This window comes from Stegostoma tigrinum, chromosome 9 (assembly GCF_030684315.1).
Source record: "Stegostoma tigrinum isolate sSteTig4 chromosome 9, sSteTig4.hap1, whole genome shotgun sequence".
NCBI classification, from domain to species: domain Eukaryota; kingdom Metazoa; phylum Chordata; class Chondrichthyes; order Orectolobiformes; family Stegostomatidae; genus Stegostoma; species Stegostoma tigrinum.
The window spans coordinates 73,370,114-73,395,568 of NC_081362.1; the positions used below are offsets into that span (position 1 = coordinate 73,370,114).

At 41.3% G+C, this 25,455-nt stretch overlaps 1 protein-coding gene and 1 long non-coding RNA gene across 5 annotated transcripts in view; one reads left to right on the forward strand and one right to left on the reverse strand.

Annotated features, from left to right (window-relative positions):
* LOC125455222 (forkhead box protein N2-like) overlaps positions 1 to 25,455 on the forward strand; it is a 73,371-nt gene that overhangs the window by 32,031 nt on the left and 15,885 nt on the right. For all 3 annotated transcript variants that reach the window (XM_048536949.2, XM_048536950.2, XM_048536951.2), the window contains 3 exons: positions 5,722 to 5,849; positions 22,873 to 22,937; positions 25,158 to 25,226. In XM_048536949.2, the coding sequence (XP_048392906.1) occupies positions 5,722 to 5,849; positions 22,873 to 22,937; positions 25,158 to 25,226 (262 nt within the window). The remainder of the gene's footprint in view (positions 1 to 5,721; positions 5,850 to 22,872; positions 22,938 to 25,157; positions 25,227 to 25,455) is intronic.
* LOC125455224 (uncharacterized) overlaps positions 1 to 25,455 on the reverse strand; it is a 74,274-nt gene that overhangs the window by 1,750 nt on the left and 47,069 nt on the right. Inside the window, exon 3 of one of the 2 annotated variants that reach the window (XR_007248179.1) lies at positions 2,650 to 3,086. The exons of the other annotated variant lie outside the window; for it this stretch is intronic. This is a non-coding gene — a long non-coding RNA (uncharacterized LOC125455224). Of the gene's footprint in view, positions 1 to 2,649; positions 3,087 to 25,455 lie in introns of those variants that run through there. 2 annotated transcript variants of the gene reach the window in all.

The following is a 25,455-nucleotide window of genomic DNA, read 5'->3' on the forward strand; positions in this document are numbered from 1 at the left end:
GTGAAGGGCATCCCACCCAAACTTAGGCCATTATCCTATCCCCATAACTATCCATTTAGCATGGCCACTCCACCTTACCTGCATGTCCCTGGACACTGCAGACACTTTTTAGAATGGCCAATCCTCCTGAGCTGCACATCATTAGACTGTGGGACGAAACTGGAGTAACTGACACTGGAGCGAATTATCTGTGTTGAGTTTGCACAGTTACCCAAGGTTGGAATTGAACCTGGGTCCCTGGTGCCGTATTGCAGCAGCGTAAACCACAGAGCCACCGTGCCCCCAGTTCACAACCCTTTTTGGCAGGTGCTTGTCTGTCTCTTGTGGTCTATTTTTAAGATTTAGCCGCCCCCATTTATGCTTCTCTGGCTTTATTGCATGATATAATCTATCACTTCTGAGCTGCTACCAGGTGATATATAAATGACTGTATTGTGGTTTTAGTTCCTTTAGGGTTCCTCGGTTCCATCCATAAGGTCTCATTTGGGCACTTTGCCCTCATTACAAACTCCCTCACCATAGAAGTGATGTGATTTTTAATCAGTAATGCTACTGCACCCCTTCTGCTGTTTTCTTTATCCCTCCTGTAAACCTTATAACCTGGTATGATTAGTTCCCATTCCTGCAGTCATGTCTCTGTAATGGATACTATATCATTGTATCCAGTTTGAATCTTCCTGCAGTTCATGTAATTGGTTCTTTACTCTGTGATTTGGTATAAAGAACTCTAATTTTGGTTGTACTTTGCTGAAGGACCGAATACATCTTTTTATTATTTCTCCCTCCTGGCTTACTCAGTACACTATTTATAGTCCAGCCTTGTTCATCCTATTAAACCCTACCTTCTCACATCCTGACCTGCCTCCAACCCCTTGCCAAAATAGTTTAAACCATCCTGAATGACACTCAGCAAGCTTCCCTCAAGGATATTTAGTTGCAGCCTGTCCTTTTTAGTACAATGTCCCACCTACCCTGGAAGAAATTCCAATTATCCAGATATCTGAATCCCTCCCTCCTACACCCCCTCTTTAACCATGTATTCAGCTGTATTTATGTTCTTATTTCTGGCTTCAATAGCATGTGGCATGGGTACTACTCCATAGATTACAACCCTAGAGATCCTACTTTTCAACTTTCTGCCTAATTTCATAAATTTTCTTTTGCAGGACTTCAACTCCCTCTTACCTATGTTGTCCGTTCCAGTATTAACCAGGATGTGTGGCTATTCACCTTCCTCTTGCAGCATGCCCTGTGCCTGTTCAGAGACATCCTTGACTCTGACACCAGGGAGGCAACAAACCATCCTGGAGTCTTGCTTGGGCACAGAAATGTCTGTGCCCCTGACTGCAGGTGGTAGCTGTACCCAGAGCATGTTGATAAAATTGTTTTGATTTCTGTCCACTCCCTGCTTCGTTACTTTGTTAGCTGTGCTTAGTTCTGTTGCACGTATTTCTTGCTAACCTCTATCTGTATGAAAATGCAGTGTTTAAAATGTCATAGGTATGTTATTTTGTTCGTTTACACTGGTTGCCTTCCTGTCCTGTGATACTGGTGCTTTCATTGTGGGCACTTCTATCTTTTTGTGTGCATCTGTTTTTTTTTGTTATTCCACCACCACTAATCTGGTACACATTTGATAGTGGATTGGTTCAGACTGAATTAACTTTGGTTTGCTGAAGACACGCCCTATATGTATTGGTGTGCAGATAGTGATAGTGACGTAATCATGTTACTGGACTAGTAATGCTTTGGAGTTGTGGATTTAAATCCTACCATAGCAGTTGGTTGTGACATTAGACACAGTCACTTTGGTTTGAGGTTGCCATCATCTGCACTCTGCTGTCTCATTCTCTCTCGCTCTCGCGCTCTCTGCTATCGCATCCAGAGCTCCCACCAAGGTTCATACTCTACCACTCTCACTGTGGCTTGCAATATCTTCCCTCACTTGCTCTCATCCACTCCACCCACCCATATCACTCATGCTGCAAGGCCGTTGCACTGTCTACTCTTTTTGCTTGGGACAAATCACTACTTTGTTTGTGTTGGTGCAGGTGGGGACAAAGAAGTAGAGAAAACAGCCCACAAAAGGTTAGAGATGATCCAATTGACACTTGGCTCTTCATTGCCAACATGAGAGCCCTAATCCTGACTGCTCCAAGTGGCTAACTGATGACCGTGTCTAAGCCTGTGGACTGGAATTTGAGGATGCCCTGGAGTAACTGTGCTGGAAACCCCTGATTGAGGGCTGTTTCCCTTAACAAGCACTAACAACAACCATAACAAGCTTCCTGGCTTTGTGTCAACACTAAATAGCAAAACAAGACAGAAGTACTGTGAGCTTAGTTGCTGTGGCTGAGGAGGCAAAGCACAGAAAGGCAAGGTAGGGATGAGCATCCAGATGGTCTCAAAGTAAGTGAGAGTTCAGAGTAATCAAACAGCCATGAGAGCAGCTATTCCAATCTGTGAACTGGTTGCCTGTCCCTGTGGATTAAGTATCCTTGCAGCAGCATTGCAGTTATAATTGCAGGTGCATCCTGTGGTGCAGTTTTAAAGTTCAGAGGTATGCTGTAAGTGGATCAGAAATATGCTCTGATGATGTGGAGGGGCTTGCCTAGGTCTGTGATATGCAGCCACTGCCCATAGAGCATGTTTTGATATGTTGGTACTGGATGGTACCTTGGTAACTAATGGGGAGCTAGAAGCACTGGACACCAACTCAAACTTCCATGTTGAAATTTATTGGCTTCACATTTTTTTCATGGTGGTAGTAGGATAAGAGGATGAATATTAATAAGAGGAAATTTGGTATTTATTAGGCTGACAACCAGCAAAAAATCTCCCTTTTAATAGACAGCTCATTACTCCCTAACAAGAATCTTGTTTTGACATCTGGAACTCTGTAGAAAATGTAGATATTTGCTCCTGCTTGACTTCTCACGTGATTCTGAGATTTCTTGCCATACCCCACATCATTCAGGTACCTATCAGATTCTGTCCAAAAAGACACTTCAAATGAATGGCTTGGGAGGGGGAGTTGTCAAACCAGTCATACTGGGTGAAGATAAAATCCTTGGTTTGGATATCATCTGTAAACAGAGAGATATTTATATATAACATTTAATTAGAAAAGAAAATACTGCTGGAGGAATAGTAATATTATTTCTGTAATAAAAAGGGATATGATACAAGTTTAGGAATCTATAGAACAATACGTTTCATGCCAATTGAAGGCATGATACTGGATTTTTTTTTCTCCAAGCTGTAATGTAAAAATATCTAGAAACCAAAAGTGCAACATCAGATTTCAAAAGGTCATGCTTGACCAACCTTATTGAACTATTTGAAGGAATAAAGTGTAGACAAGCGTAACACAATAGATGTAATAATTTTGTGTTTTTCATGTCTTTTGATAAATTCAGAAGCTATGCAGTGAGGGAACAGGTATCATAAAAGATACCAAGCTAGCTACAAAGCATCAACTGTAGAAGGACTTTCTCAGAATGACAATAGGTGGGAAGTGGTGTTGCCTGGGGATTGTTGTCAAGACCACTGTTATTCCAAATCGGGAGTCCAAATAATTAATTGTGAAGTTTTTTTCAGATGCGCAGATGACACTAAAGTTTGGATAGGGTTGGTGGCGGAGTGAAGGAGGCGGCAGTGACATTTATATAAGGGATGAATGCAACAAATTACAAGTGCAGATTTAAGAATTAAGTAAATAAAATAAGTATGAATTGGTGCATTTTGGTCAGAAGAGTCAGAGTCATAGCATGAAAACATCAATCTAACTCGTCCATGCTGACCATACAGCTGACCTAGTCCTATTTGGCCCATATCCCTTTAAACATATCCTGTTCTTGTGTTTTAAATGTTGTAATTGCACCCACTTCCACCACTTCCTCTGGCAGCTTGTTCCATTCACACACCACCCTCTGTGTGAAAAAGCTACCCCTCAGGTCCTGAAATCTTCCACCTTAAACCTATGCACACTAGTTTTGGACTCCCCTATTCTAGAAAAAAACACCTTGGTTACTCACCCTATCCATAACCCTTATGATTTCATAAACCTCTATAAGGTTACCCCACAGTATCCAAAGCTCAAGAGAAAACAGCCCCAGTCTATTCGGCCTCTCCCTGTGACTGAAACCTTCCAGTGCTAGCAGAATCCATGTAAATCCTCTCTGCACCATCTGAAGTTTAACAGCATGCCTTCTATTAGAAGGGTGACCTGAATTGTAACACTGTATTCCAAAAGTTGCCTCACCAATGTCCTGTAAAGCTACAACATGACACCCTAACTCCTATACTCAAAGCACTGAACAATGAAGGTATGTGTGCCAGATGCCGCCTTCACCACTCTGCCTTCCTGCAGCTCCATTTTGAACAAACTGTGCACCTGCTCCCCTAGATCTCCTTGTTTAGCAATACTCCCCAGGAGCCTACCATTAACTGTTTAAATCCTGCCCTGGTTTGCCTTACCAGAATGCAAAATCTTACACTTATCTAAATTAAACTTCACCTGCCACTCCTTAGCCCCTTGGCCCATCTGATTGTGGTCCCGTTGTACTCTGAGATAATCTTGACAGTCAACTACACCACCTGTTTTGGAGTCATCTGCAAACTTAGTAAATGTGCCTCCTATATTCACATCCACATTGTTTACTTAAATGACAAAAAGCAGTGGACCCAGCATTGATCCTTGTGAGAAACAACCAACCCCACCACCTCCCCCTGTCTCCTGCCTTCAAACCAGTTTTGTATCCAATTGGCTAGCTCCCCCTGGATCCCATGTGATCTAACATGACTAACCAGTCTATCCTTAAGAGTCTTTGCTTGGATGAGACAAGAACCAAAGGAGTTTTGGAGTTCAGCTGCACAAATCTGTAGACAAATAAAGCAGGTAAATCATGAGGTTTTGTAGAACCTTTGTTCAGGCACACTTGGAAGTATTGTGCACAGCTGCAATTTCCATATTACAAACTCTTAAAGCATTAGAGGTGGTTCAAAAAGATAATAGCCATACTGAAGAACCGAACAAAAATAAACTAACAGGGTAGGGAACATACATCTCATTTACAATATCCAGCACGACAGGAATTGAATGTACTTGAATTTATGGGAAAATCCCACCCTCCCATTTTGTTTGAAAATTTATTGAGTACTAGCAGCAACTTTGGAGCTTATTAAATGTATGAATACATGTTAATATTTGGAATTTGTTTGTGTGATCATATTTGTGTTATAAATGTGCCTTGGGAGAGAACAAGTTGGGGTATAAACTAGCATAGGCAATTAGCAAAGAAATAAACTGGAATAATGAGACACATTGAAGAAGAATTACTGAGACCTGTGCCAACAGGGCATGTTCATCAGCCATAGATAACAAAGTGTGGAGCTGGATGAACACAGCAGGCCAGGCAGCATCTTAAGAGCACAAAAGCTGACGTTTCGGGGCCTAGACCCGTCATCAGAAAAGTGTTCTGATGAAGGGTCAGGGCCCGAAACGTCAGCTTTTCTGCTCATAAGATGCTGCTTGGCCTGCTGTGTTCATCCAGCTCCACACTTTGTTATCCTGGATTCTCCAGCATCTGCAGTTCCATTATCTCTTCCATGAGCCATAGGTCATTTTTTGTTGTTGGTCTTAAGTTGTCAAATATTGGCTGGTGTGTCACTTATGTAAATTATGAAATAAATTTTTTGCATTTTTTTTCTCTCCAACAGACTGTTGGGAAAGGTTCACTGTGGTGTGTAGACCCACAGTACAGGCCAAATCTCATTCAGGCCCTAATGAAGACGCCATATTATTCAACAACACAAGTCTTCTACACACCTCCAGCCTCGCCTCCAAGGTAAGCACATAGTTCCTAATTAGCTTTCTTGTAATTCTTCACAGGAAAATTCATGATCTGTCTCCTGTTGAGAATAATACTTTTATTTTAAAGTGCAGCTTTCGTTATTTCCCATTAGTTCTATTGATAAGGTGACTCCAAGTGTATAAGTGAGTTATATATGTTAAGAAGATCCTGAGTTGAATGTCTGCTGAAATGCATATGTCTGGACTGTCCAGAAGTTGCCAGCTGTTTTGTTTTGAGTTAGGATATCTCATTTGGTGTGGTGGTTTAAGAACATGCAAAATTGGAACAGTCATACAACCCCTCAAGTGCGCTGTGCTATTCATGGCGAATCTTCATCGAGAACTTCACTTTCTCACCCACTTCCTATATCCGTTGATTTCATGAGAGACCAAGCATGTATTTAAGTCCTAATTATAAGCAACAATGGAGTATCATAAGCCACTGGGGACAGAATTCCAAATATCCACAACCCATATCCTGAAGATGTTTGTCCTCATCTTGGTCTTTAATGAACCACCCCTTTTCCTGAGGGTATGCTCCAATATCCCAGATTCCTTGGTCAGAGGAAGAAATCTTCTTCAGAAATTTTTATCTTTCGACGAAAGTGCCTCATTCTTGTACGTTCCAGAGAGTAGACTTCGTGTAGTCATCCTGTCATCATAGCATAGCCCTCTCATTCCAAGAAGCAATCAGGTAAAACTTTAGTATACCAATTCCAATGCAAGTATATTTTTCTTAAATGTAGAAACCTAACGTGTACTCAATATTCCAGGTATAGTTTCACCCAAACTTTGGTACAACTATAAAAAAATCTTATTTTTGCACTCCAGATCCCTTAAAATAAAGGCCAACAAGCTATTTGCCATCTAAATTGCATGTTAAATTCCTGTATAACTTCCTTCTGTGAGCACACTTAAGACTCTTAGATAGGGAAACAAAATTTTAGCGTTCATTTTGAGAAGTATAGCATACAAGCAGAGATGTATGGCTGAGGCTGTATCAGGCTCTGATCAGACTGCATTTGGAATATTGTGAGCAGTTTTGGGCCCTGTATCTGAGGATGAATGTGCTATCCTTGGAGGAGGTCCAGAGAAGGTTCACTGGCGTGATCACAGGAATGAAGTGCTTGTCATACAGAGACCTTAACTGTTCCTATGTCGGTACTCGATGGAGCTTATGAAGATGAGGGGAGGAGCTGTTGCTACACTATGAGCTTTTATTTTCTGCAATAACCTCTGCAGTACCATATCAAATACCTTCTGGAAATCTAAGCGCAATACACCCACTAGTTTTGGAAGAGGAAGTGCTGGAGGCCTTAGAAAACATAAAGGTAGATGAATCTCTGAGACCTTATCAAGTCTACCCAGGATGTTATGGAATGCTAGGGAAGAAGTTGCAGGGCCCCCAGCAGAAATATTTCACAATTTGTAACCACAGCTGAGGTACTAGAGGACTGGAAGGTGGCTAATGTTGTGCCTTTATTGAAGAAAGACAGACTGTAAGGAGAAGCCTGGGAACTACAGATCTATGAGCCCTACATCGGTAGTGGGTAAGTTCTTGGACATGATTCTGAAAGATGGGGGTTTGTATGCATTTGGAGAGGCAACGACTGATAAGGGATAGTCAGCATGGTTTTGTGCGAGGGAGGTAACCAAAAAGACCGTTGAGGGCAGAGTGGTAGACATATGGACTTCAGTAATGCCTTTGACAAGGTTCTGCATGGTAGACTAATTAGTAAAGTTAGATCCTGTGGGGTTCAGGGAGGGTGTGTCAGCTGGATACAAAATTGGCTTGATGGGAGGAGACAGAGGGTGGTGGAGAATTATTTTTCAGACTGGGAGGCCTGTGACCAGCTAATGTGTTGGGTTGGGGCCATTTCTGAAGAAGGGTCCCAACTCGAAATGTCAGCTTTCCTGCTCCTCTGATGCTGCCTGGTCTGCTGTGTTCCTGCAGCTCCACACTGTTATCTCTGACTCCGGCATCAACGGTGCTTACTACCTTTCAGCCTGTGACCAGCAGTGTTCCACGGGGATTGGTACTGGGTCCACTTTTGTTTGTCATTTGTATAAACACTTGGATGAGAATATAGAAGGCATGAAGTGAGTGGAGGTAGATATAGGGGAGATGTCAGAGATAGGCTGTTTACTCAGAGGGTGGTTGGGGCGTGGAATGCATTGCCAGAGAGGGGAGTGGAGTCGGCCTCCTTAGTAGCATTTAAGCGGGTTTAGATAGGTATTTGGATGATAGTATAAGGTAGGGGTGGAGGTTAGATAGATTAGGGTAGAAGTTTGGTGCAGCATCAATTTTCAATGTTCTATGGTTAGTAAGTTTGCAGATGACACCAAAATTGGTGGTATAGAGGGAAGTGAAGAAGGTTATCTAAGATTACAAAGAGATCTTGATGAATTGGGTCAATGGGCTGAGGAATGGCAGATAAGTTTAATTTGGATAAATGCGAGGTATTGCATTTTGGTAAAACAACTAAGGGCAGGGCTTATACAGTAAATGGTAGGGTCCTAGAGGTTCAGGTACATAATTCTTTGAAATTTGCAGGTTGACAGGGTAGTTAAGAAGGTGGTTAGCATGCTTGCCTTCATTGCGTACAGGAGTTCGGACATCTTGTTGAGGTTGAATAGAATGTTGGCAAGGACTCATCTGTACTACAGTTCTGGTTGACCTGCTATAGGAAGGGCAGCATTAAATTGGATATGATTCAGAAAAGATTTACCAGGATTTTGCTGTGAATTGATGGTTTGAGTCATAAGGAGAGGCTGGGATTTTTCTCGCTTGAGCATAGGATGTCCTTTTTAAAAACTTTCCCTTCGAATCCCCGTGGAACACTGCTGGTCACAGGCTGAAAGGTAGTAAGCACCGTTGATGCCGGAGTCAGAGATAACAGTGTGGAGCTGCAGGAACACAGCAGACCAGGCAGCATCAGAGGAGCAGGAAAGCTGACACTTCGACCTTTATAGGGGTTTATAAGATCGTAAAGGACACAGATAAGATCAATAGCATGGGTCTTTTTCCTAGGGTGAGGGAGTTCAGAAATGGGGGTCTTATTTTTTAAGGTGAGAAGGGAAAGTTTTTGAAAAGGACATGAGGGGCAACTGTTTTACACTGTTATTCGTGTGTGGAATAAACTACCAGAGGAAATGGTGGATGCAGGTACAGTTACAACATGTAAAAAGCATTTAGATAAGTACATGAATAGAAAAGGTTTGGAGGGATATGGGCCAAACACAGGCAAGTGAGACTAGTTTAGTTTGGAAACAAAGCATGGACTAATTGAACTGAAGGATCAGTTTCTATGCTGTGTGATTTTTTTTAAAGTCTAGCTTCCCTTCATCTACAGCAGAAGTTACTACTTCAAAGAACTCCAATAATTTAAATTTAATTTGTCTTTGACAAAACCAAGCTGGCTCTGCCTGATCATCTTGAACTTATTCAAGTGCCTTGTTTTAAAATATTTAATAATAACTTCCAATATTTTGTATATGACAGATATTAAATCAATTGGCCTGTAGTTTCCTGCTTTGTGCTGTCCTCCCTTTTTAGATAAAGGAGTTACTTTAGCTATTTTCCAATGTAAAGGAATCTCTGAATCCAATGAGGCTTGGAAAATTAAAACTGACATGTCAACTGTGGCACTGTTTACTTCCTTTAAGACCCTGGGATGTAATCCGCAGAACCTAGTGACTGGTTAATTCACAGCTTCGACAGTTACTCAGTACTACTTAACTGGTAATAGTATTTTCTTGAAATCTTCTCCCCTTTTCCATTCCTTATTTACAAATATGTTCTGGGTGCTATTCATATCCTGTAGTGAAGATGAATGCAAAGTATCTGCTCAATACATAGAATCATTACAGTGTGGAAACAGGTCCACACGGACTCTCCAAACAACATCCCACCCAGACTCACCCACCTACTGTATCCTAGACACAATGGCCAATTTAACAAGGCCGGTGCACCTAACCTGCACATCTTTGGACTGTGGGAAGAAAGCAAAGTACCTGGAGGAAACCTGCACAGACACTGGGAGAACGTGCAAACTCCACACAGGCGGTCACCCGAGGCTGGAACTGAACCCTGGTCCCTGAAACAGTGAAGCAGCAGTGCTAGCCACTGTATTGCCCCATCTCCTAGGGCAAATCTTTTTGTCTTCCATTATTAATTCCCCAGACTCGGGGATATTTAACACTTTGTTAATTCTTTTTAAATATCTGAGAAACTTTTCCTATCTGTTTCTATATTTTTAACTAACTTTCTCTCATACACTATTAATTTCTCTCCTTTTTAATCTTTTGGATTTTTTTTGCTGTGTTTTACATTCTGTCCAATCTTCCAACTTGCCACTTATCTTTGAACAATTATGTTTTTACTTGGAGCTTGAAGCGATCTTTGATTTTATTTCAGTTAACTATGGATGGTGAGTCTGTCCTGAGAAAATTTGTTCTTATTTATTGGAATCATAATTCAGTGCTTTCTGGCAGATCCCCTTAAATGTTTCCTCTTGCATATCTGTTCACCTATTCCCTTAACTTAAATTGCCAGTTCACTTTCGCTAGCTCTGCTTTTCTGCTCTCATAATTGTCCTTTAAATTCAAAAGTCGTCTTGGACACACACTTCTCTCCCTTAAATCATATTTAAAATTCAGTCATCTTATGGTTGCTGCTACCCAGGGGAACTTTCATCATGAAGTCAAAGGTTCTCACGTTGAACAAAACTGGGTCTCATATAGCCTGCTCTCTGCTTGGTGGTGTCACATGCTGGTCCACAAAATTGTCCTGAAAATCTTCAATGAATTTGTTACCTCTATTACTTTTACCCATCTGAATTTTCTTGTCTATGTGTACTTAAGAACTAGGAGTAAGAGAGGCAACTCGCGCTTATTTCGCTGTTTAATATGATTGTGGCTAAGCTCATCTCTGCCTTAACTCCAGTGTCCTGTCACCCCCCCCATAACCCTTGAACCTATTAATAATTAAAAATCTGTCTGTGTCCCCCTTAAATTTATTAAGTGTTCACCACACTCTGGGACAGTGAATTCCAGATTGATAACTCTTTTAAGAGAAGTAGTTCCTCGTCATCTCTGTTTTAAATCTGCCAATCCTTAGCTTAAAAGGCCCCTCATTCTAGACTGCCCCACAAGAAGAAATATTCACTCTGTATTTGTCAATCCACTTTAACATCTTATATACTTCAATTAGACTTTCTCTCATCCTTTTTAAACTTCAGCGAGTATAGGCCTAAACTGCTCAATTTCTCCTTGTATGACAAGATTTTCACCTCTGCAATTAATCTCGTGAACCCTCTGAATTTATTTAAAATCTTCAATGATAATTGCTGTATTTTTTTTTGACAACCTCCCATTATTTCTTCCCCTGTCCTATAATGTCTTTACTGTTAGGGAGTCTGTACACAATACTAGTTCATCTGTTGTATTTTGAATTATGTATTCAAGTATAGTACTTTAAGTTTTGTCCTTTTTATTATTTCTGTAACCTTTAGTCTTATCTGCTGATTTGCTCTTTGATCTGCATCCTCTGTCCTGGCTAGTCATTGTCTCTTTACCATTTACCACATTAATTCCTTCCTTTGTTGTGTATTTACCACATCTTCCCAAATTTGGGATCTTACCCCCACTATTGAGTTTAAATCTGCTCCAATTCCCTAGTTAAATAATTAGCAAGAGCACCAGTCCCAGTACAGTTTAGGTGTAGACTTTCCCAATGGTGCAAATCCTACTTTCCCCAAGATTGCCAGCACAGCACAAACCATGTTGCCTAAGTTCATTCGTAGATTCCGACACTTTCTTGTGACAGATGACAGGTTAACTATCCATAATACTCTGTTTTCTTTCCTTCATTTTTTTTCTGTCATGTTGACACCAGCTGAGGACATCCTCTACAATCTAGGCAGTTTTGGAAAATCATAACCAGCGCATTAATTGTCCCTGCAGCTATCTCTTTGAGAGAATGTAGGTCATCAGATTCCTGGGGATTTGTCAAGTTTTTTTTCATGTATTTTATTTGCTGATATTAATTATCTGAAATTCCTCAGCTGTATTAACTCATTGGAATACCTCTTGTCTGGTATGTGGTTTGTTCTTTCACTGTTTACAAAGATAGTATATTTGTTCAAACTCTCTGCCATTTCAGCTGTGTGGATAATGCAGTGTTTGTCGATGAATTGAATTGTTAGAATCATTTAATCATTTTTGATACAGACTTTCACACCATTACCAGTATTGGGGGTGAGGTAAGGGGAATCAAATTGCAACCATAATACCGTAAGATGTAGGACCAGAAGTAGGCCATTCAGCCTACTGAGTCTCCTCCACTATTCAAATAGATCATAGCTGATTTGATAATCCTGAAATCCACTATCCTGCCTTTTCTCTGTAATCCTTGAATTCCTTATTGATTAAAAATCTGTCCTTTCCTAGCCTTGAGTATATTTAACAGCGTATTTCTCCAAATTTAATACTCTATGAAGGTGAAAATTTCTCTGATATGGAACTTAAACCCGCTATGAAGTGACCTGCTGTGTCAGCCTGAAAATAAATCAGAAAGTCCTCATTGATATTATTTTATATTCTCATGGCCTTTGTCATATAAAAAGAATGTGAAAGAGCACTAAGGCATTTTAAGGCTGTGATCAATCTCAATTCATCAAGACACAGAAATCATAATAAATGAGCCAGTTGTGGTGTTACTATGGGAACACATTAGGGAAAAATGTGTACATCATGTTATGTTGCTTGGTAACTAATTATATGTATTTCACACTGGAATAATCATACTTTAAATCTCTTGTCTGGAAGACTGACCCAATGAGACTTGACTCATTGCAACTTTCGTTTATTGGAATTGTGAGAATTTTTATTTCACCCTGCAAAGGACAGGGAAATTCCTGATAATAGGTGTGCTGTTCATTATCAACATGTACAGTCATTTAGGTATGCTGTTTGATATGCATAGCTTCACCTAATGTAACAGATGGGTGTGTCTCAAAGATCAGTATTTTCTGCTGCATAACAAGAAAATTATGTGGCCCAGACAGTGATTCACTCAAACATAACTTACCAGAATTCAAATTCTGCCCGATTATTCCATGCATTCTCCCCCAACCCTTGGGGAAAATTGAAGCATATGGGGTGATACATAACTGGTTTATTTATTTATGGAGTGGGAACATGAACCAAAACACATTTTGCCTGCAGACCAATTCAAAAGGAGCTCAATTCATCTTAGGAACTTTCCAGGGCTCGTTGAAGTACAGAACTCTATTGAGCATGGAATTATGCTGAGATAACCAATATTCAACTGACTGAGGATCTGTATGGCAACTGCAGTGTTCTTGTTTCTCATAATTATCCAATGTTGTCATCAGGGGAATGTGGGTTTGTCAGTATTAGGTGACGGTCTGTTTGGGCTGAGTTGCACTGTTTTCTTCTGATAAAGTAACTTGTCAAAAAATTTCTTCAGTTCACATGTCTATAACAGAGTTTGTGTTGGAGGGAAAATTGTCAGATGAGGGAATAGTTCATTGTAAACTCACTGTCTCTGTGTTAGTTGAACATAAAATTTTCACTTAAGAATAAAGATAATTTCCATACAGTCAGATCCCAGTCTCGGCTAAGGCTGTACTGTTTATGGTTAAGTGCATGATTTCAGTAAGAGATAAAATGGCAGGAGCAGGTGCCTTGCTTTATAGGTTTTCAAGAGGGGTAATAAGAACGGTTAGATGGAATGTTGACAATGTGGAGATTGCTAATTGTGGTTCTATTTCATCAATACTTCCAGTCTTGACACGTTACATAAGGGATTCTTAAATCATCTTAACCGTTTAATGCCCGACATTTTGTTGTTATTTCTTTCTTTTTCAATATTTCTCTTCTAGCTCCAACAATACCAAAGGTAAAAGAACGGAATTAGGCCCCTTGATTCACTGAGTCTGTTGTGCCATTTGATCGTGGCTGATATGTTTATCAACTCCATGCTCCTGCCTTCTCTCCATGACCCTTGATCCCCTTATCAGTCAATAACTTATCTATTCTTGTTTAAAGTACATCCAATGACTTGGCTTCCACAGCCTTCTGCAGCAATGAGTTACACAGATTCACCACTCTCTGACTGAAGAAATACCTTCTCATCTCAGTTCTAAGGGGTCGTCCCTTCACTCTGAGGCTGTGATCTCAGGTCCTCGTCTCTTCGACAAGTGATAACGTGGCCATCGTATCAGTTATATCCGGGCCCCTTAGTATTCTGTAAATTTCATTCAAATCTCCCTTCTCCCTTCACCCTTCTAAACTCCATTGAGTGTAGACCCAGAGTCCTTAACTATTCCTCATAAAAGTAGCATTTCATCCCTGGGATGATTTTTGTGAAAATCATCTGGACTCCCCCCCCACCGCCCCCAATGCCTGCACATCCTTCCTTTGATACAGGGCCCAAAACTGCTCCTAATATTCCAAATTCAGTCTGACCAGGGTGTTATACAGCCTTGGAGGTACATCTCTGCTCTTGCGTTCTAATTCTCTTGAAATGAATACTAACATTGAATTTGAATTTGCCTTCCAAACTGCCAACTGAACGCGCACGTTAACCAAGAGAATCTTGAACTAGGATCAGGGTGACCTCCAGTCATGGAATTCTGATGTACGGACCCCCGGGACATGCAGCAATCATGCTGGTAAAGGCTGCAGACTCCAGCTGCCTGTATTCTTTCTTGTCCATCAATGGGGCTGATCTCTCCTCACCATTTGTAAGTGATTCTGACAAGACTTTTGCTCAAGTTTTGCAGCAAGCAGGAGCTGCACCTCCATCCGTCCTTGGATCATGTTCACTTAATGGAGTATGTGGTCATTCTGTTAAAGAGTGTGTCCTTTTTGTTCTTTGTGCTTCAGATTTCTGAAGCCTTTCCCCATTTGGAAAGTAGTCTGCACTTCTGTTTTTCCTATCCAAGTACACAATCCCACACTTTTCCTACATTGTATTCTACTGTCACACATTTGCCCACTTTCGTAGTGCATCCAAATCCTTCTGCAGCCTCCCTCTTTGCTCAACACTACCAGTCCTTCCACCTGCCTTCGTGTTATCGTTATCTGCAAACTCAGCAACAATGCCCTCCGTTCCATCATCCGGATCATTAATGTATAATGTGAAAGTTGTTTGCAGACCTACACTAGTCACCGAATACCATGCTGAAAAAGATCCCTTTATCCCTACTCTCTGCCTTCTGCCAGGCAGCCAAATCTCTATCCACGTTGATACTTTAACTTTTATTTAGCAGCCTCCTAGTGGTATCTTGTCAAAGGACTTCTGGAAATTGAAATAGATCATGTTTACTGGCTCTCCCTTGTCTAACTTGCTTGTTATCTCCTCGGATAATCGAATAGTTTTGTCAGTCATGACCTCTCCTTATTGAAACTGTTCTCAGACCTGTTTGACCATGCACTTTCAAGTACCTACTTCACAATCTCACTCAATATTAGATTCTGAAATTTTACCAACGAAGACGGTCAGGCTAACTAGCCGATAGTTTTCGGACTTCTGCCTTCCTCCCTGGGGGGAACAAAAGTTACACTAGCCATTTTCCTGCCCTCTGGGAGCAATCATTCCTGAAAGATCATGACCAAGGCCTCCCAACAGCCAGCAGGAGATAGAGGAGAGAATATGTAGACCGGTTTTGGAAAGTTGTAAAAACAGCAAGATTGTTGTGGTAACAGTGTGAAGCTGGATGAACACAGCAGGCCAAGCAGCATCTCGGGAGCACAAAAGCTGACGTTTTGGGCCTAGACCCTTCATCAGAGAGGGGGATAGGGAGAGGGTTCTGGAATAAATAGGGAGAGAGGGGGAAGCTGACCGAAGATGGAGAGAAAAGAAGATAGGTGGAGAGGAGAGTATAGGTGGGGAGGTAGGGAGGGGATAGGTCAGTACAGGGAAGACGGACAGGTCAAGGAGGTGGGATGAGGTGGTAGGTAGGAAATGGAGGTGCAACTTGAGGTAGGAGGAAGGGATAGGTGAGAGGAAGAACAGGGTAGGGAAGCAGAGACAGGCTGGGCTGGTTTTGGGATGCAGTGGGGGGAGGGGATGAGCTGGGCTGGTTTTGTGATGCGGTGGGGGGAGGGGAGATTTTGAAGCTTGTGAAGTCCACATTGATACCATTGGGCTGCAGGGTTCCCAAGCGGAATATGAGTTGCTGTTCCTGCAGCCTTCGGGTGGCATCAGTGTGGCACTGCAGGAGGCCCGTGATGGACATGTCGTCTGAGGAACAGGAGGGGGAGTTAAAATGGTTCGCGACTGGGAGGTGCAGTTGTTTATTGCGAACCGAGCGGAGGTGTTCTGCAAAGCAGTCCCCAAGCCTCCGCTTGGTTTCCCCAATGTAGAGGAAGCCACACCGGGTATAATCTTGTTGTGGTGGTTGATTTTTAACTTCCTCTATATTGGTGGGGACTCACAATGCGTTAGGAGCTTGGATGGCGCAGAATTTGTAAGGACCATTCAGGAGGCTTTCTTGACACAATGTGTAAACAGCCTAACTAAAGAAGGGGCTTCACTGGTCTTGGTTTTGCGAAATGGGCCTGGCCAGGTGAAATTTCAGTGGGGGAGCATTTCGGGAATAGTAACTATAGTACCATGAGTTTGAAGATACTTGTGAATAGGGATAATAGCAGTCCTTGGGTGGAGTGTTAAATTGGGGGAAGGCAAATTACAACAATATTAGGCAGGAACTGGAGAATGTTTGAGGGTAAATCCACATCGGGCATGTGGGAGTATTTCAAATAGCAGTTGATAAGAGTTCAGGAGCAGCACATTCCTGTGAGAGTCAAGGATAGGTAGGGCAAGTTATGCGAACCTTGGATGAACAGAGATGCTGTGAGCTCTACAAGGATGGGAGCTGACAAGCCCTTGAAGTGTATAAGTAGGAAAGAACTTAAACAAGAAATTAGAAAGGCTAAAAGGGAGCATGAAAAGTCTTTAGCAAACAGGATTAAGGGGAATCCTGAGGCTTTTTATTCATTTTTGAAAAGCAACAGTGTAGCCAGGGAATGGGTTGGCCCACTCCAGGACAAAGGAGGGAATCTATGTGTGGAACCAGAGGAGGTAGGTGAGATCTTTAATGAATACTTTGTGTCGGAATTCATGGAGGATGATCTCAGGGTAGGAAGTGTCAAGTTTCTAAGCCAAGTTGCTACTAAAAAGGAAGAGGTGTTGTGCATCTTCAAAAAATTTAAGGTAGGTTGGTCCCCCGGTCCTGATGGGATCTATCCCAAAATATTGAGGGAGGCAAGAGAACAAATTGCTGGAGCATTGACAAACATCTTTGTGTCCTCTTTGGCCACAGATGAAGTCCCAGAGGACTGGAGAATAACCAGAAGAGTAACAGGGATAAACATGGAAATTATAGACCTGTGAGTCTCCCATCAGTGGTAGAGAAATTATTGGAAAAGATTTTTCAGGGACAAGATCTGTATGCATTTAGAAGCAAATGGACTTATTACCGACAGATAGCGTGGTTTTGTGCAGGGGAGGTTGTGCCTCACAAACTCGATCAAGTTTTGTTTTGAGGAGGTGACAAAGATGATTGAGAGAAAAGCAGTTGATGTTATTTACATAGACTTCAGTAAAGCTTTTGACAAGGTTATTCATGGTAAATTGGTACAAAAGATGAAGTCTAATGTATCAGGTGAGCTGGCAAGATGGTTACAGAACTGGCTCTGTCATAGGAGACAGAGGGTAGCAGTAGAAGGATGTCATTTGGAATGGTGGGTTGTGACTAATGGTGTTCCACGGAGATCAGTGTTGGGACCTCTGCTGTTCGTGATCTACTTAAAACAATTTGGAGGAAAACATATCTGGTCTAAGTAGTAGGTTTACAGACATGATAAAGATTGGTGAAGTTGTGGATGGTGACGAAGATTGTCAGACGATACAGCAGGATTTAAATCGGATGGAGGCGTGGGCAGAAAAATGACAAATGCAATTTAATCACCACAGATGTGAGGTGATGCATTTTGAAAAGTCAGGTACAGGTGGCAATTATACGGTGAATGGCAGAACCCTTTATAAGTACTGATATGCAAAGGGATCTGGGTGTCCAGGTCCATGGATCACTAAAGGAGCCAGTTCTGGTGGGTAAGGTATTAAAAAAAGAAAGGTTTTGGCATGACTGCCTTCATTGGAAGGGGCATTGAGTATAAGAATAGACAAGTTATACTGCAGCTTTATAGAACTTTAGTCAGGCCACATTTGGAACATTACGTACAGCCTAGTCACCACACTACCAGAAAGATGTGGATGCTTTGGAGACGGTGCAGAAAATGTTTACCAGGATGTTGCATGGTATGGGGGATTTTAGCTATGAATGGATAAACTGGCTTTGTTTTCACTGGAATGCAGAAGGTTGAGGGGCGGCCTGATAGAAGTTTATAATATTGAGAATGGTATAGATAGAGTGGAAAGTATGAGGCTTTTTCCCTGGGTGGAGGGGTAATTACTAGGGGACACAGGTTCAAAATGTAAAGTGGGGTGGGGAGAAGTTTAAAAGAGATGTGTGAGATAAGTTTTTAAACACAAAAGTGAGTGCCTGGAACGTGTTGCCAGAGATGGTGGTGGAAGCAACATTCAAGAAGGATGAATACTTGAATAGGAAGGGAATAGAGGGATATGGATCCTGTAGGTGAAGGCAGTTTTCGTATGGAAGGGAAAATTGTGTTGGTACAGGCTTGGAGGGTCAAAGGGCCTGTTTCTGTTTCTGTGCTGTGCTGTTCTTTGCTTTTTGTTCAATGCCTCTACAATCTCATCAGCTATCTCCTTCAGAACTCTTGGGTGTAGTCATATGGTCCGAGTGATTTTTATCCTTTCAGCTTCCTCAGCATGTTCTCTTTGGCCCCTAAACCCATCTCTGCCCCTGACTCTTCAAGTTTGGGTTATTTGGTGAATTCCACCTGTGAAAACTGATGCAAAGCACCTATTCAGTTCCTCTGCCATTTCTTTGTTCCCCATTACTACTTGTCCAGTCTCATTTTTCAGTGGTCCAATGTCCACTGTGCCTCTTTCTTACCTTTCTGATAACTTTAAAAAAGCTCATACAATCTTCGTTTATTTTATTAGCTAGCTTGCTGTCATTTTTCATTATCTTGCCCCATATCTTTTTCAGTTCTCCTCTGCTGGTTTTTAGAGGCTTTCTGATCCTCTGGCTTTTTTTCTCGTCTTTATCACGTTGCGTGCTTTTTCTTTTCTTTTATGCTGTCCCTGATTTCCCTTGTCGAATATGGTTACCTCATCATCCCCTTAGAATGTTTCTTCCTGCTTGGGGTGAATTTCTGCTATGCATCCTGAATTACCCCAGAAGCTCCTGCCATTGCTGCTCCATCATCTTCCCTGTTAGAGTGCCCTCCTAATCACCTCTTGCCAGCTGCTCCCTCATGTCTTTGGAGTTCCCTTTATTACTAATGTTTATGCTGAGTTTATAGTAGCCTCTTGCCATTCCAGGTGCAAGGAGGACAAGTGCCTTTGTTGCTGGCTTTGGCTAGGATTGGCTAACTCAGCTTGACTAGGAGTTGAACAAGTGACATTCTATGTATGCTAACTATTACTGGAATAATGTGCCCAATTCTGGGTACTACACTATAGAAAGGATATGAAAACATTACAGAAGGTGTCCAAAAGGTCTTCTAGAATTGTTTTTAATTCATTTATGGGATGTAGGCGTTACTAGTTAGGCCACGAACTGTAACTGCCAATCCCTAATTCCCCTTGGGAAAGTGATGGTGAGCCACCTTTTCAAAATCTGCACTCATTGGGTGTAGGTACACCTGCAGGGCTGTTACGAAGGGTGTTCCAGGAATTTGACTCAGTGATGAGATATGGTGATATCATTCCAAATCTGAATGGTGTGTGCTTGTTAAATACCAGAGGGCAAAGGTTGATAGGTAAGAGCCTAGGCATGTACTTCTCTAGTCAGAGATTTACTTTACATAATGTACACATCTCAAAATTTCAACTGCACTGATTACTTATTCCTAAACACATCCAGTCAAGTACTTGCTCAATTATCCCTTAATTCACATATTTCCTTGTTCCATTTGGTCTCTGGCATCCCTACAGAGCCTAGTCAACAGTCATGTGGTTTGGAGGGAAACGTGCAGATAGTGATGTTTGCATCTGCTCCCATTGTACTTTTAGGTGGTAGAAGTCATGTGTTTGGAAGGTGCTGTTGAAAGAACTTTGAGTTACTGCAGTGCATCTGGTAGATGGTAGAGACTGCTGCACTGTGCATTGGTACTGAATGTTAAATGTGGTGGATTGGGTGCCAATCAGTCAGGCTGTTGGATGATGTTGAATTTCTTGAGTGTTGTTGAAGCTGCAATCATGCAGGTGGTCAGTATTCTGTCATACCCCTGATGTGCCTTATAGATGGTTGAACAAACAGTGGGGAGACGAGAAGTGAGTTACTTGGTGCAAAATTCGAAGCCTCTGACCAGCTGTTGTAGCCATACTACCTATTTGGCTAGTCCCATTCAATTTCTGGCCAGTTGTAACCTACATAATGTTGTTTGCGGGTGTTTGGTGATTGGAATGTAGTGAACATCAAAGGTCATCACTAGATACTTTCTTGTTTGAGATTGCCAGTACCTGATACTTGTAAGACACTAATGTTACTTGTCACTTTTTAGCCCAAGCGTGGCTGTGGTATGGGTTCTGCTGTATATGGATTAGGGCTAACTCAGAATCTGCAGCCTCCCCGCTTTCTCAACATTACTTGGTGCAAAATTCGAAGCCTCTGACCAGCTGTTGTAGCCATACTACCTATTTGGCTAGTCCCATGCAGATTACAACCCCTTACATTGGTGCTGTATATTGCAGGAAAGTTCAAAGTATTGACGACCAAGAGCTGTGTGGGGAAGCTGCACATCGCCTGAAATTTTTGCTTCAGTCTGTCAGTTAAAAAACTAATATATTTGTATTAACAACAGTGCAGTAAGTGAAATGCAGATAATCCAGCTATGGTCAACCTTGTATAATAGGAGCAAGCAACTCTCGTTGTTTGTGGTTCACTATATTGTGATCACAAATCCAGCACATCTTTTGGTAGCCCTTATTTGGATCAACACAATGGGATTATTCAGCAGGTAATGGCAGGGAGCAATAAACAAAGTAAAGAGTTGTTTTATAAGACAAATGCCCTAGATTGTTTTCTAATTATTACCTTTCTGATCTCTTTCTACCTACACATTGTGTACCAAATTTAAACCTCCAAACCTCCAGGAAGTAAGTTGAGACAAGTGCACAATCAATCGAAAGAACTGAGGACATTATTGCTAAGTTAGCAGGTGACATAAAGATAAGTGGAGGGACAGGTAATGTTGAGAAAGCGGGGAGGCTGCAGAAGGACTTGGGCAAATGGAAAACAATGTGAGCGAGTATGAGGTTATACACTTTGGTAGGAAGAATAGAAGCGTAGACTATTTTCTAAGCAGGGAAAGGCATTGCATATCTGACCCACAAAGAGACTTGGGCGTCCTGGTTCAGGATTCTCCTAAAGTTAACATGCAGGTTTAGCTGGCAATTAGGAAGGCAAATGCAATGTTGGCATTCTTTCCAAGAGGCCTAAAATACAAAAGCGGACATGTACTGCTGATGCTGTGTAGGTTCTGATCAGACTGCATTTGGAATGTTGCGAGCAGTTTTGAGCCCCATTTCTAAGGAACAATGTGCTAGCGTTGGAGGGTGTTTGTACACATTGTTTTGAGGATGAAGGGCTTGTCATATGAGGAGCAGTTGAGATCTCTGGTCTGTACTCAGTGGAGTTTAGAAGGAAGACAGGGAATCTGATTGAAACTTTTGAAAAATAAAAGTGAGACACCTAGACAGATTGGAGAAAATATTTCCACTAGTTAGAGAGACGAGAAACTGAGAGCACAGCCTCAGTGAAGTGATGGCCCTTTAGAACTAGATGAGGAGGAATTTCTTCGGCCAGAGGGTGGTTAATCTGTGGAACTCAATACTGCAGAGGAGAATATGGGGAGAAGGTAGGAGAATGGGGTCGAAAAATGTCACCCATGATTGAATAGAGGAGCAGATGGGCTAAAGGGTTTAATTCTGCTCTTATATCTTATGTTGTTAGGGTCTCATTTGTTGTCTGCTTTTTCCTTTCACCCTTCCCCTGTTTTTGGCAGGTTTTTCTCTCAGTTCTACATAGCTGACTATACTGCTGACCCTTCTGCAATGAACATTCTTAATGTTTGAATACAAGGTAGCAAAGAAAGGCCAAAACTTGTGGAATTTTACTACACTGTATCTCAATATCTGTAATCTGAAGAAGGTTGAGAAATGAATGTGATGTACTTAAGGTCCATCAGAACTTACATGTGGGGGCGCATCTTGGAGTGATTTACAGAGTTAGAGTCTGAACCTTTACAGGGTCAATGGTATAATTTCAACTTGAAGAAACTCCTAGATACATTTCTAACAGCACAGGAAATGGATAAAAGACAGGTGTCTGTTGCTTTTCTCAGCAATTGTTTCATGATTTATAAAATTGCAGGAAATGCTGAAAATCACGAAGGATAATTGTGAGGTGAAAACTTCAGCTTAACCCATCTTAATTAGGTGAAGATGGAGCAGACATGCTATCATAGCAATGTGATTGATACGTTCAGTTTCTACAATATTTGGTTTGGTTCTGGATTTCTGATGATCCTATTTAATCTTTAACTGAGGAAGCAATTTGAATGCTACAACTATCTTTGGTATCCAGGTACCAGGGAAAGGCAACCAGCCAGGGCTTCCACTGGAAAAGTGTCTTTGTGTAAGGATGTCCGATAAGCAAAAAATAAGGCTGAGTTGTGATCTCTCCAGCATCAAACAGTTTGTCTGCGTTCACTGTCTAGTCTTATACTTTTAAGAGTGGCCACATGGGCAGTAGTACTTGTGAGATTGCACTGCAGCAAGTGCTAAAGCCTGTCGTTTTTTAAAAGTATTCTTCTATTGATGTTTCTTTCAGTGCATCTCCACCTCCTCATCACCTCACAACAATGTCACCTCAGCTCCAAAGCTGCCATCAGAAAGGTGAGTTTACTGTTTCTTTTTAGAAACTAGCATACTTCGATTAAACAGACAGTACAAGTCAGAATTATTTCTTGACTCCCTTGGGAGAGGTGATGGTGCAGTAGTATTGTCACTGGACTAGTCAGTCGGAGACCCAGATAATGTTCGGGGGCCTCGGCAACAGCTGGTAGAATCTAATTTCAATAAAACTCGGGAATTAAAAATCTAAAGTCTAATGCTGACCACGAATCAACCATCAATTGTCATAAAAACCCACCAGGTGCACTAATATCTTTTAAGGAATTAAAATTGCCAGCCTTACCTGGTCTAGCTGACATGTGACTGCAGACCTACAACAATGTAGTCTATACTAAACGGACCTCTGAAATAACTTTTTGATCCACTACATTCAAAGAAAACTATGAATGGATAACAAATGCTGGCCTAGTCAGTGTGCATATCTATAAATGAATGAATGAATTATTTTTAAAAAGTAAATTTTTGTAATATAAAATGGCCGACACTTTTTACTTTAAAAATATCAATGGAAATGTCCTAATATTTACTCCTGTGTACTTTTTAAGCCTTTTCAGACTTGTGACAAAACGCTATTTAACTGAATCGATTCTCCAAAGAGAAATAAAGGAGAAAAATCTTCTTCTATTTCCCTTTCCCTTACCAACTTTTATCCCCTTGTGTCTTGAAGGACTAGAGGTCACTGTTTTAAAAATAAGAAGTCATCTGTTAAACAGATGAGATGAATTTCTTTCCCTTGGCCAACCATGAACCTTTTGAACTCTTTTCCTTAAAAATCAGCAAAAGCAAAGATACTGAATATTTTTAAGGCAGAGGTGGCTAAATGTTTGGTGAGCAAGGGGTTGAAAGATTATCAGGTATGGACAGAAATGTGGATTTGGAGTTCTAACCAGATTAGCTATGATCTTAAATAATTACAGTGCAGATTCAAGTGTTGAATATTCTATAGCTCTTTGTCTGTGTAACCCCTGCCTCCTATTAAACATGAATCTATGAGCTGCCAGTACCGTGTTGAGTTTTGGTACTGAGCATTGATAGGTTACTCGTACAGGGTTAGTTGCTCATGCAATATTTCACACAGTGCAATTCCAGCAGGGATTGGGGAAATTGAAAGTTTAAACCTTTTGTAATGATTATTCTCAATGATGAAAGAGCCCAGCAAATAAGTGTAAAAGATAAAGCAGAAGCTCCCTCTGGATCCATCTTTGGTCCGCCTCCCCCTCTCTCCCTATTTATTCCAGAACCCTCTCCCCATCTCCCCTTTCTGATGAAGGGTCTAGGCCCGAAACGTCAGCTTTTGTGCTCCTAAGATGCTGCTTGACCTGCTGTGTTCATCCAGCTCCACACTTTGTAATCTTGGAAATATATCATCTTTCCTTCACTGTTGCTGGGTCAAAATCCTGGAATTCCTTCTAATGGCATTTTGGGTCAACCAATAGCTGGTGGAATGTAGCAGTTCAAGAAGGCAGCTCACAACCACCTCTTGAAGGGCAAATAGGGACAGACAATAAATGCTGGCCAGCCAATGAGGCTCTCATCCCACAAATGAAAGTAAAAAAGAAAAAAAATAGAAGAGGCCCTTTGGCCCATAACCATGAGTGCTACAAGATTGAGTGATAATGCAAATACTTTTTAAAGATTGAGCTTTCCCATTTTTATTACCAGCCCAAGCAGTGCATTCCAGATTCCACCACCCAGTGGTTGAACAATGTTTCATCAAGTCCCCTCTAAACCTCCTGCCCTTCACCTTACAACTATAACCCCTTGTTATTGATCCCTTCACTAAAGAGTACACCTGTTTCCTGTCCACCACATCCATGCCCTCATAATCTTACACACCTCAGTCGGGTCCCCCATCAGCTGGAATGTGTGGATACCTTTTTCATTGTTGGCAGCACTGAAATTGTTGTGTGTAGAATTTCCATTATACACTTGTACCTATGATTACCAAAGCTTAGCACTATAATTGGCTGTTGGTAGCTGACTAAAATCTGGCCAGCAAGAGTAAGTTGTTCATAATTTGTATCCGTTCTCCCTGGAAAATAGAACTATTATTTTACTTAATAGTGAAAAGGCCTGATTGCAGATTTTAGCATTTGTACATCCCTTTGCCATGTTAGGGTTGATTTGTGTATTTGAAGGCTCATATAAAAGCTGTTTATTTATGGTCACTTTTTGTGATCATTTGAACTTATTTCTTGTTAGGTTCGGATATTGATGCTGCCACTGCTATGATGTTGCTCAATTCATCTACAGAACAAAGACTTCCTCAATGTAAGCCTTGCTTTTTCATTTGTGGATTATCCATCAACAGATTGTGAATATAAAACTATAATTCACTTTACTGTGTCAAATGTTTCTCTTTCCAAATTTGCTACACCCTTTCTCGGAATCTAACTGTAAAGCAAAACCCATCTCTTGATGACATCATTGAAACTTAATCACACTTTTTCCCCTAGGCCTTGTATCTTGCAGTGTTTCAGAAATCTACTGAATTGTCAAT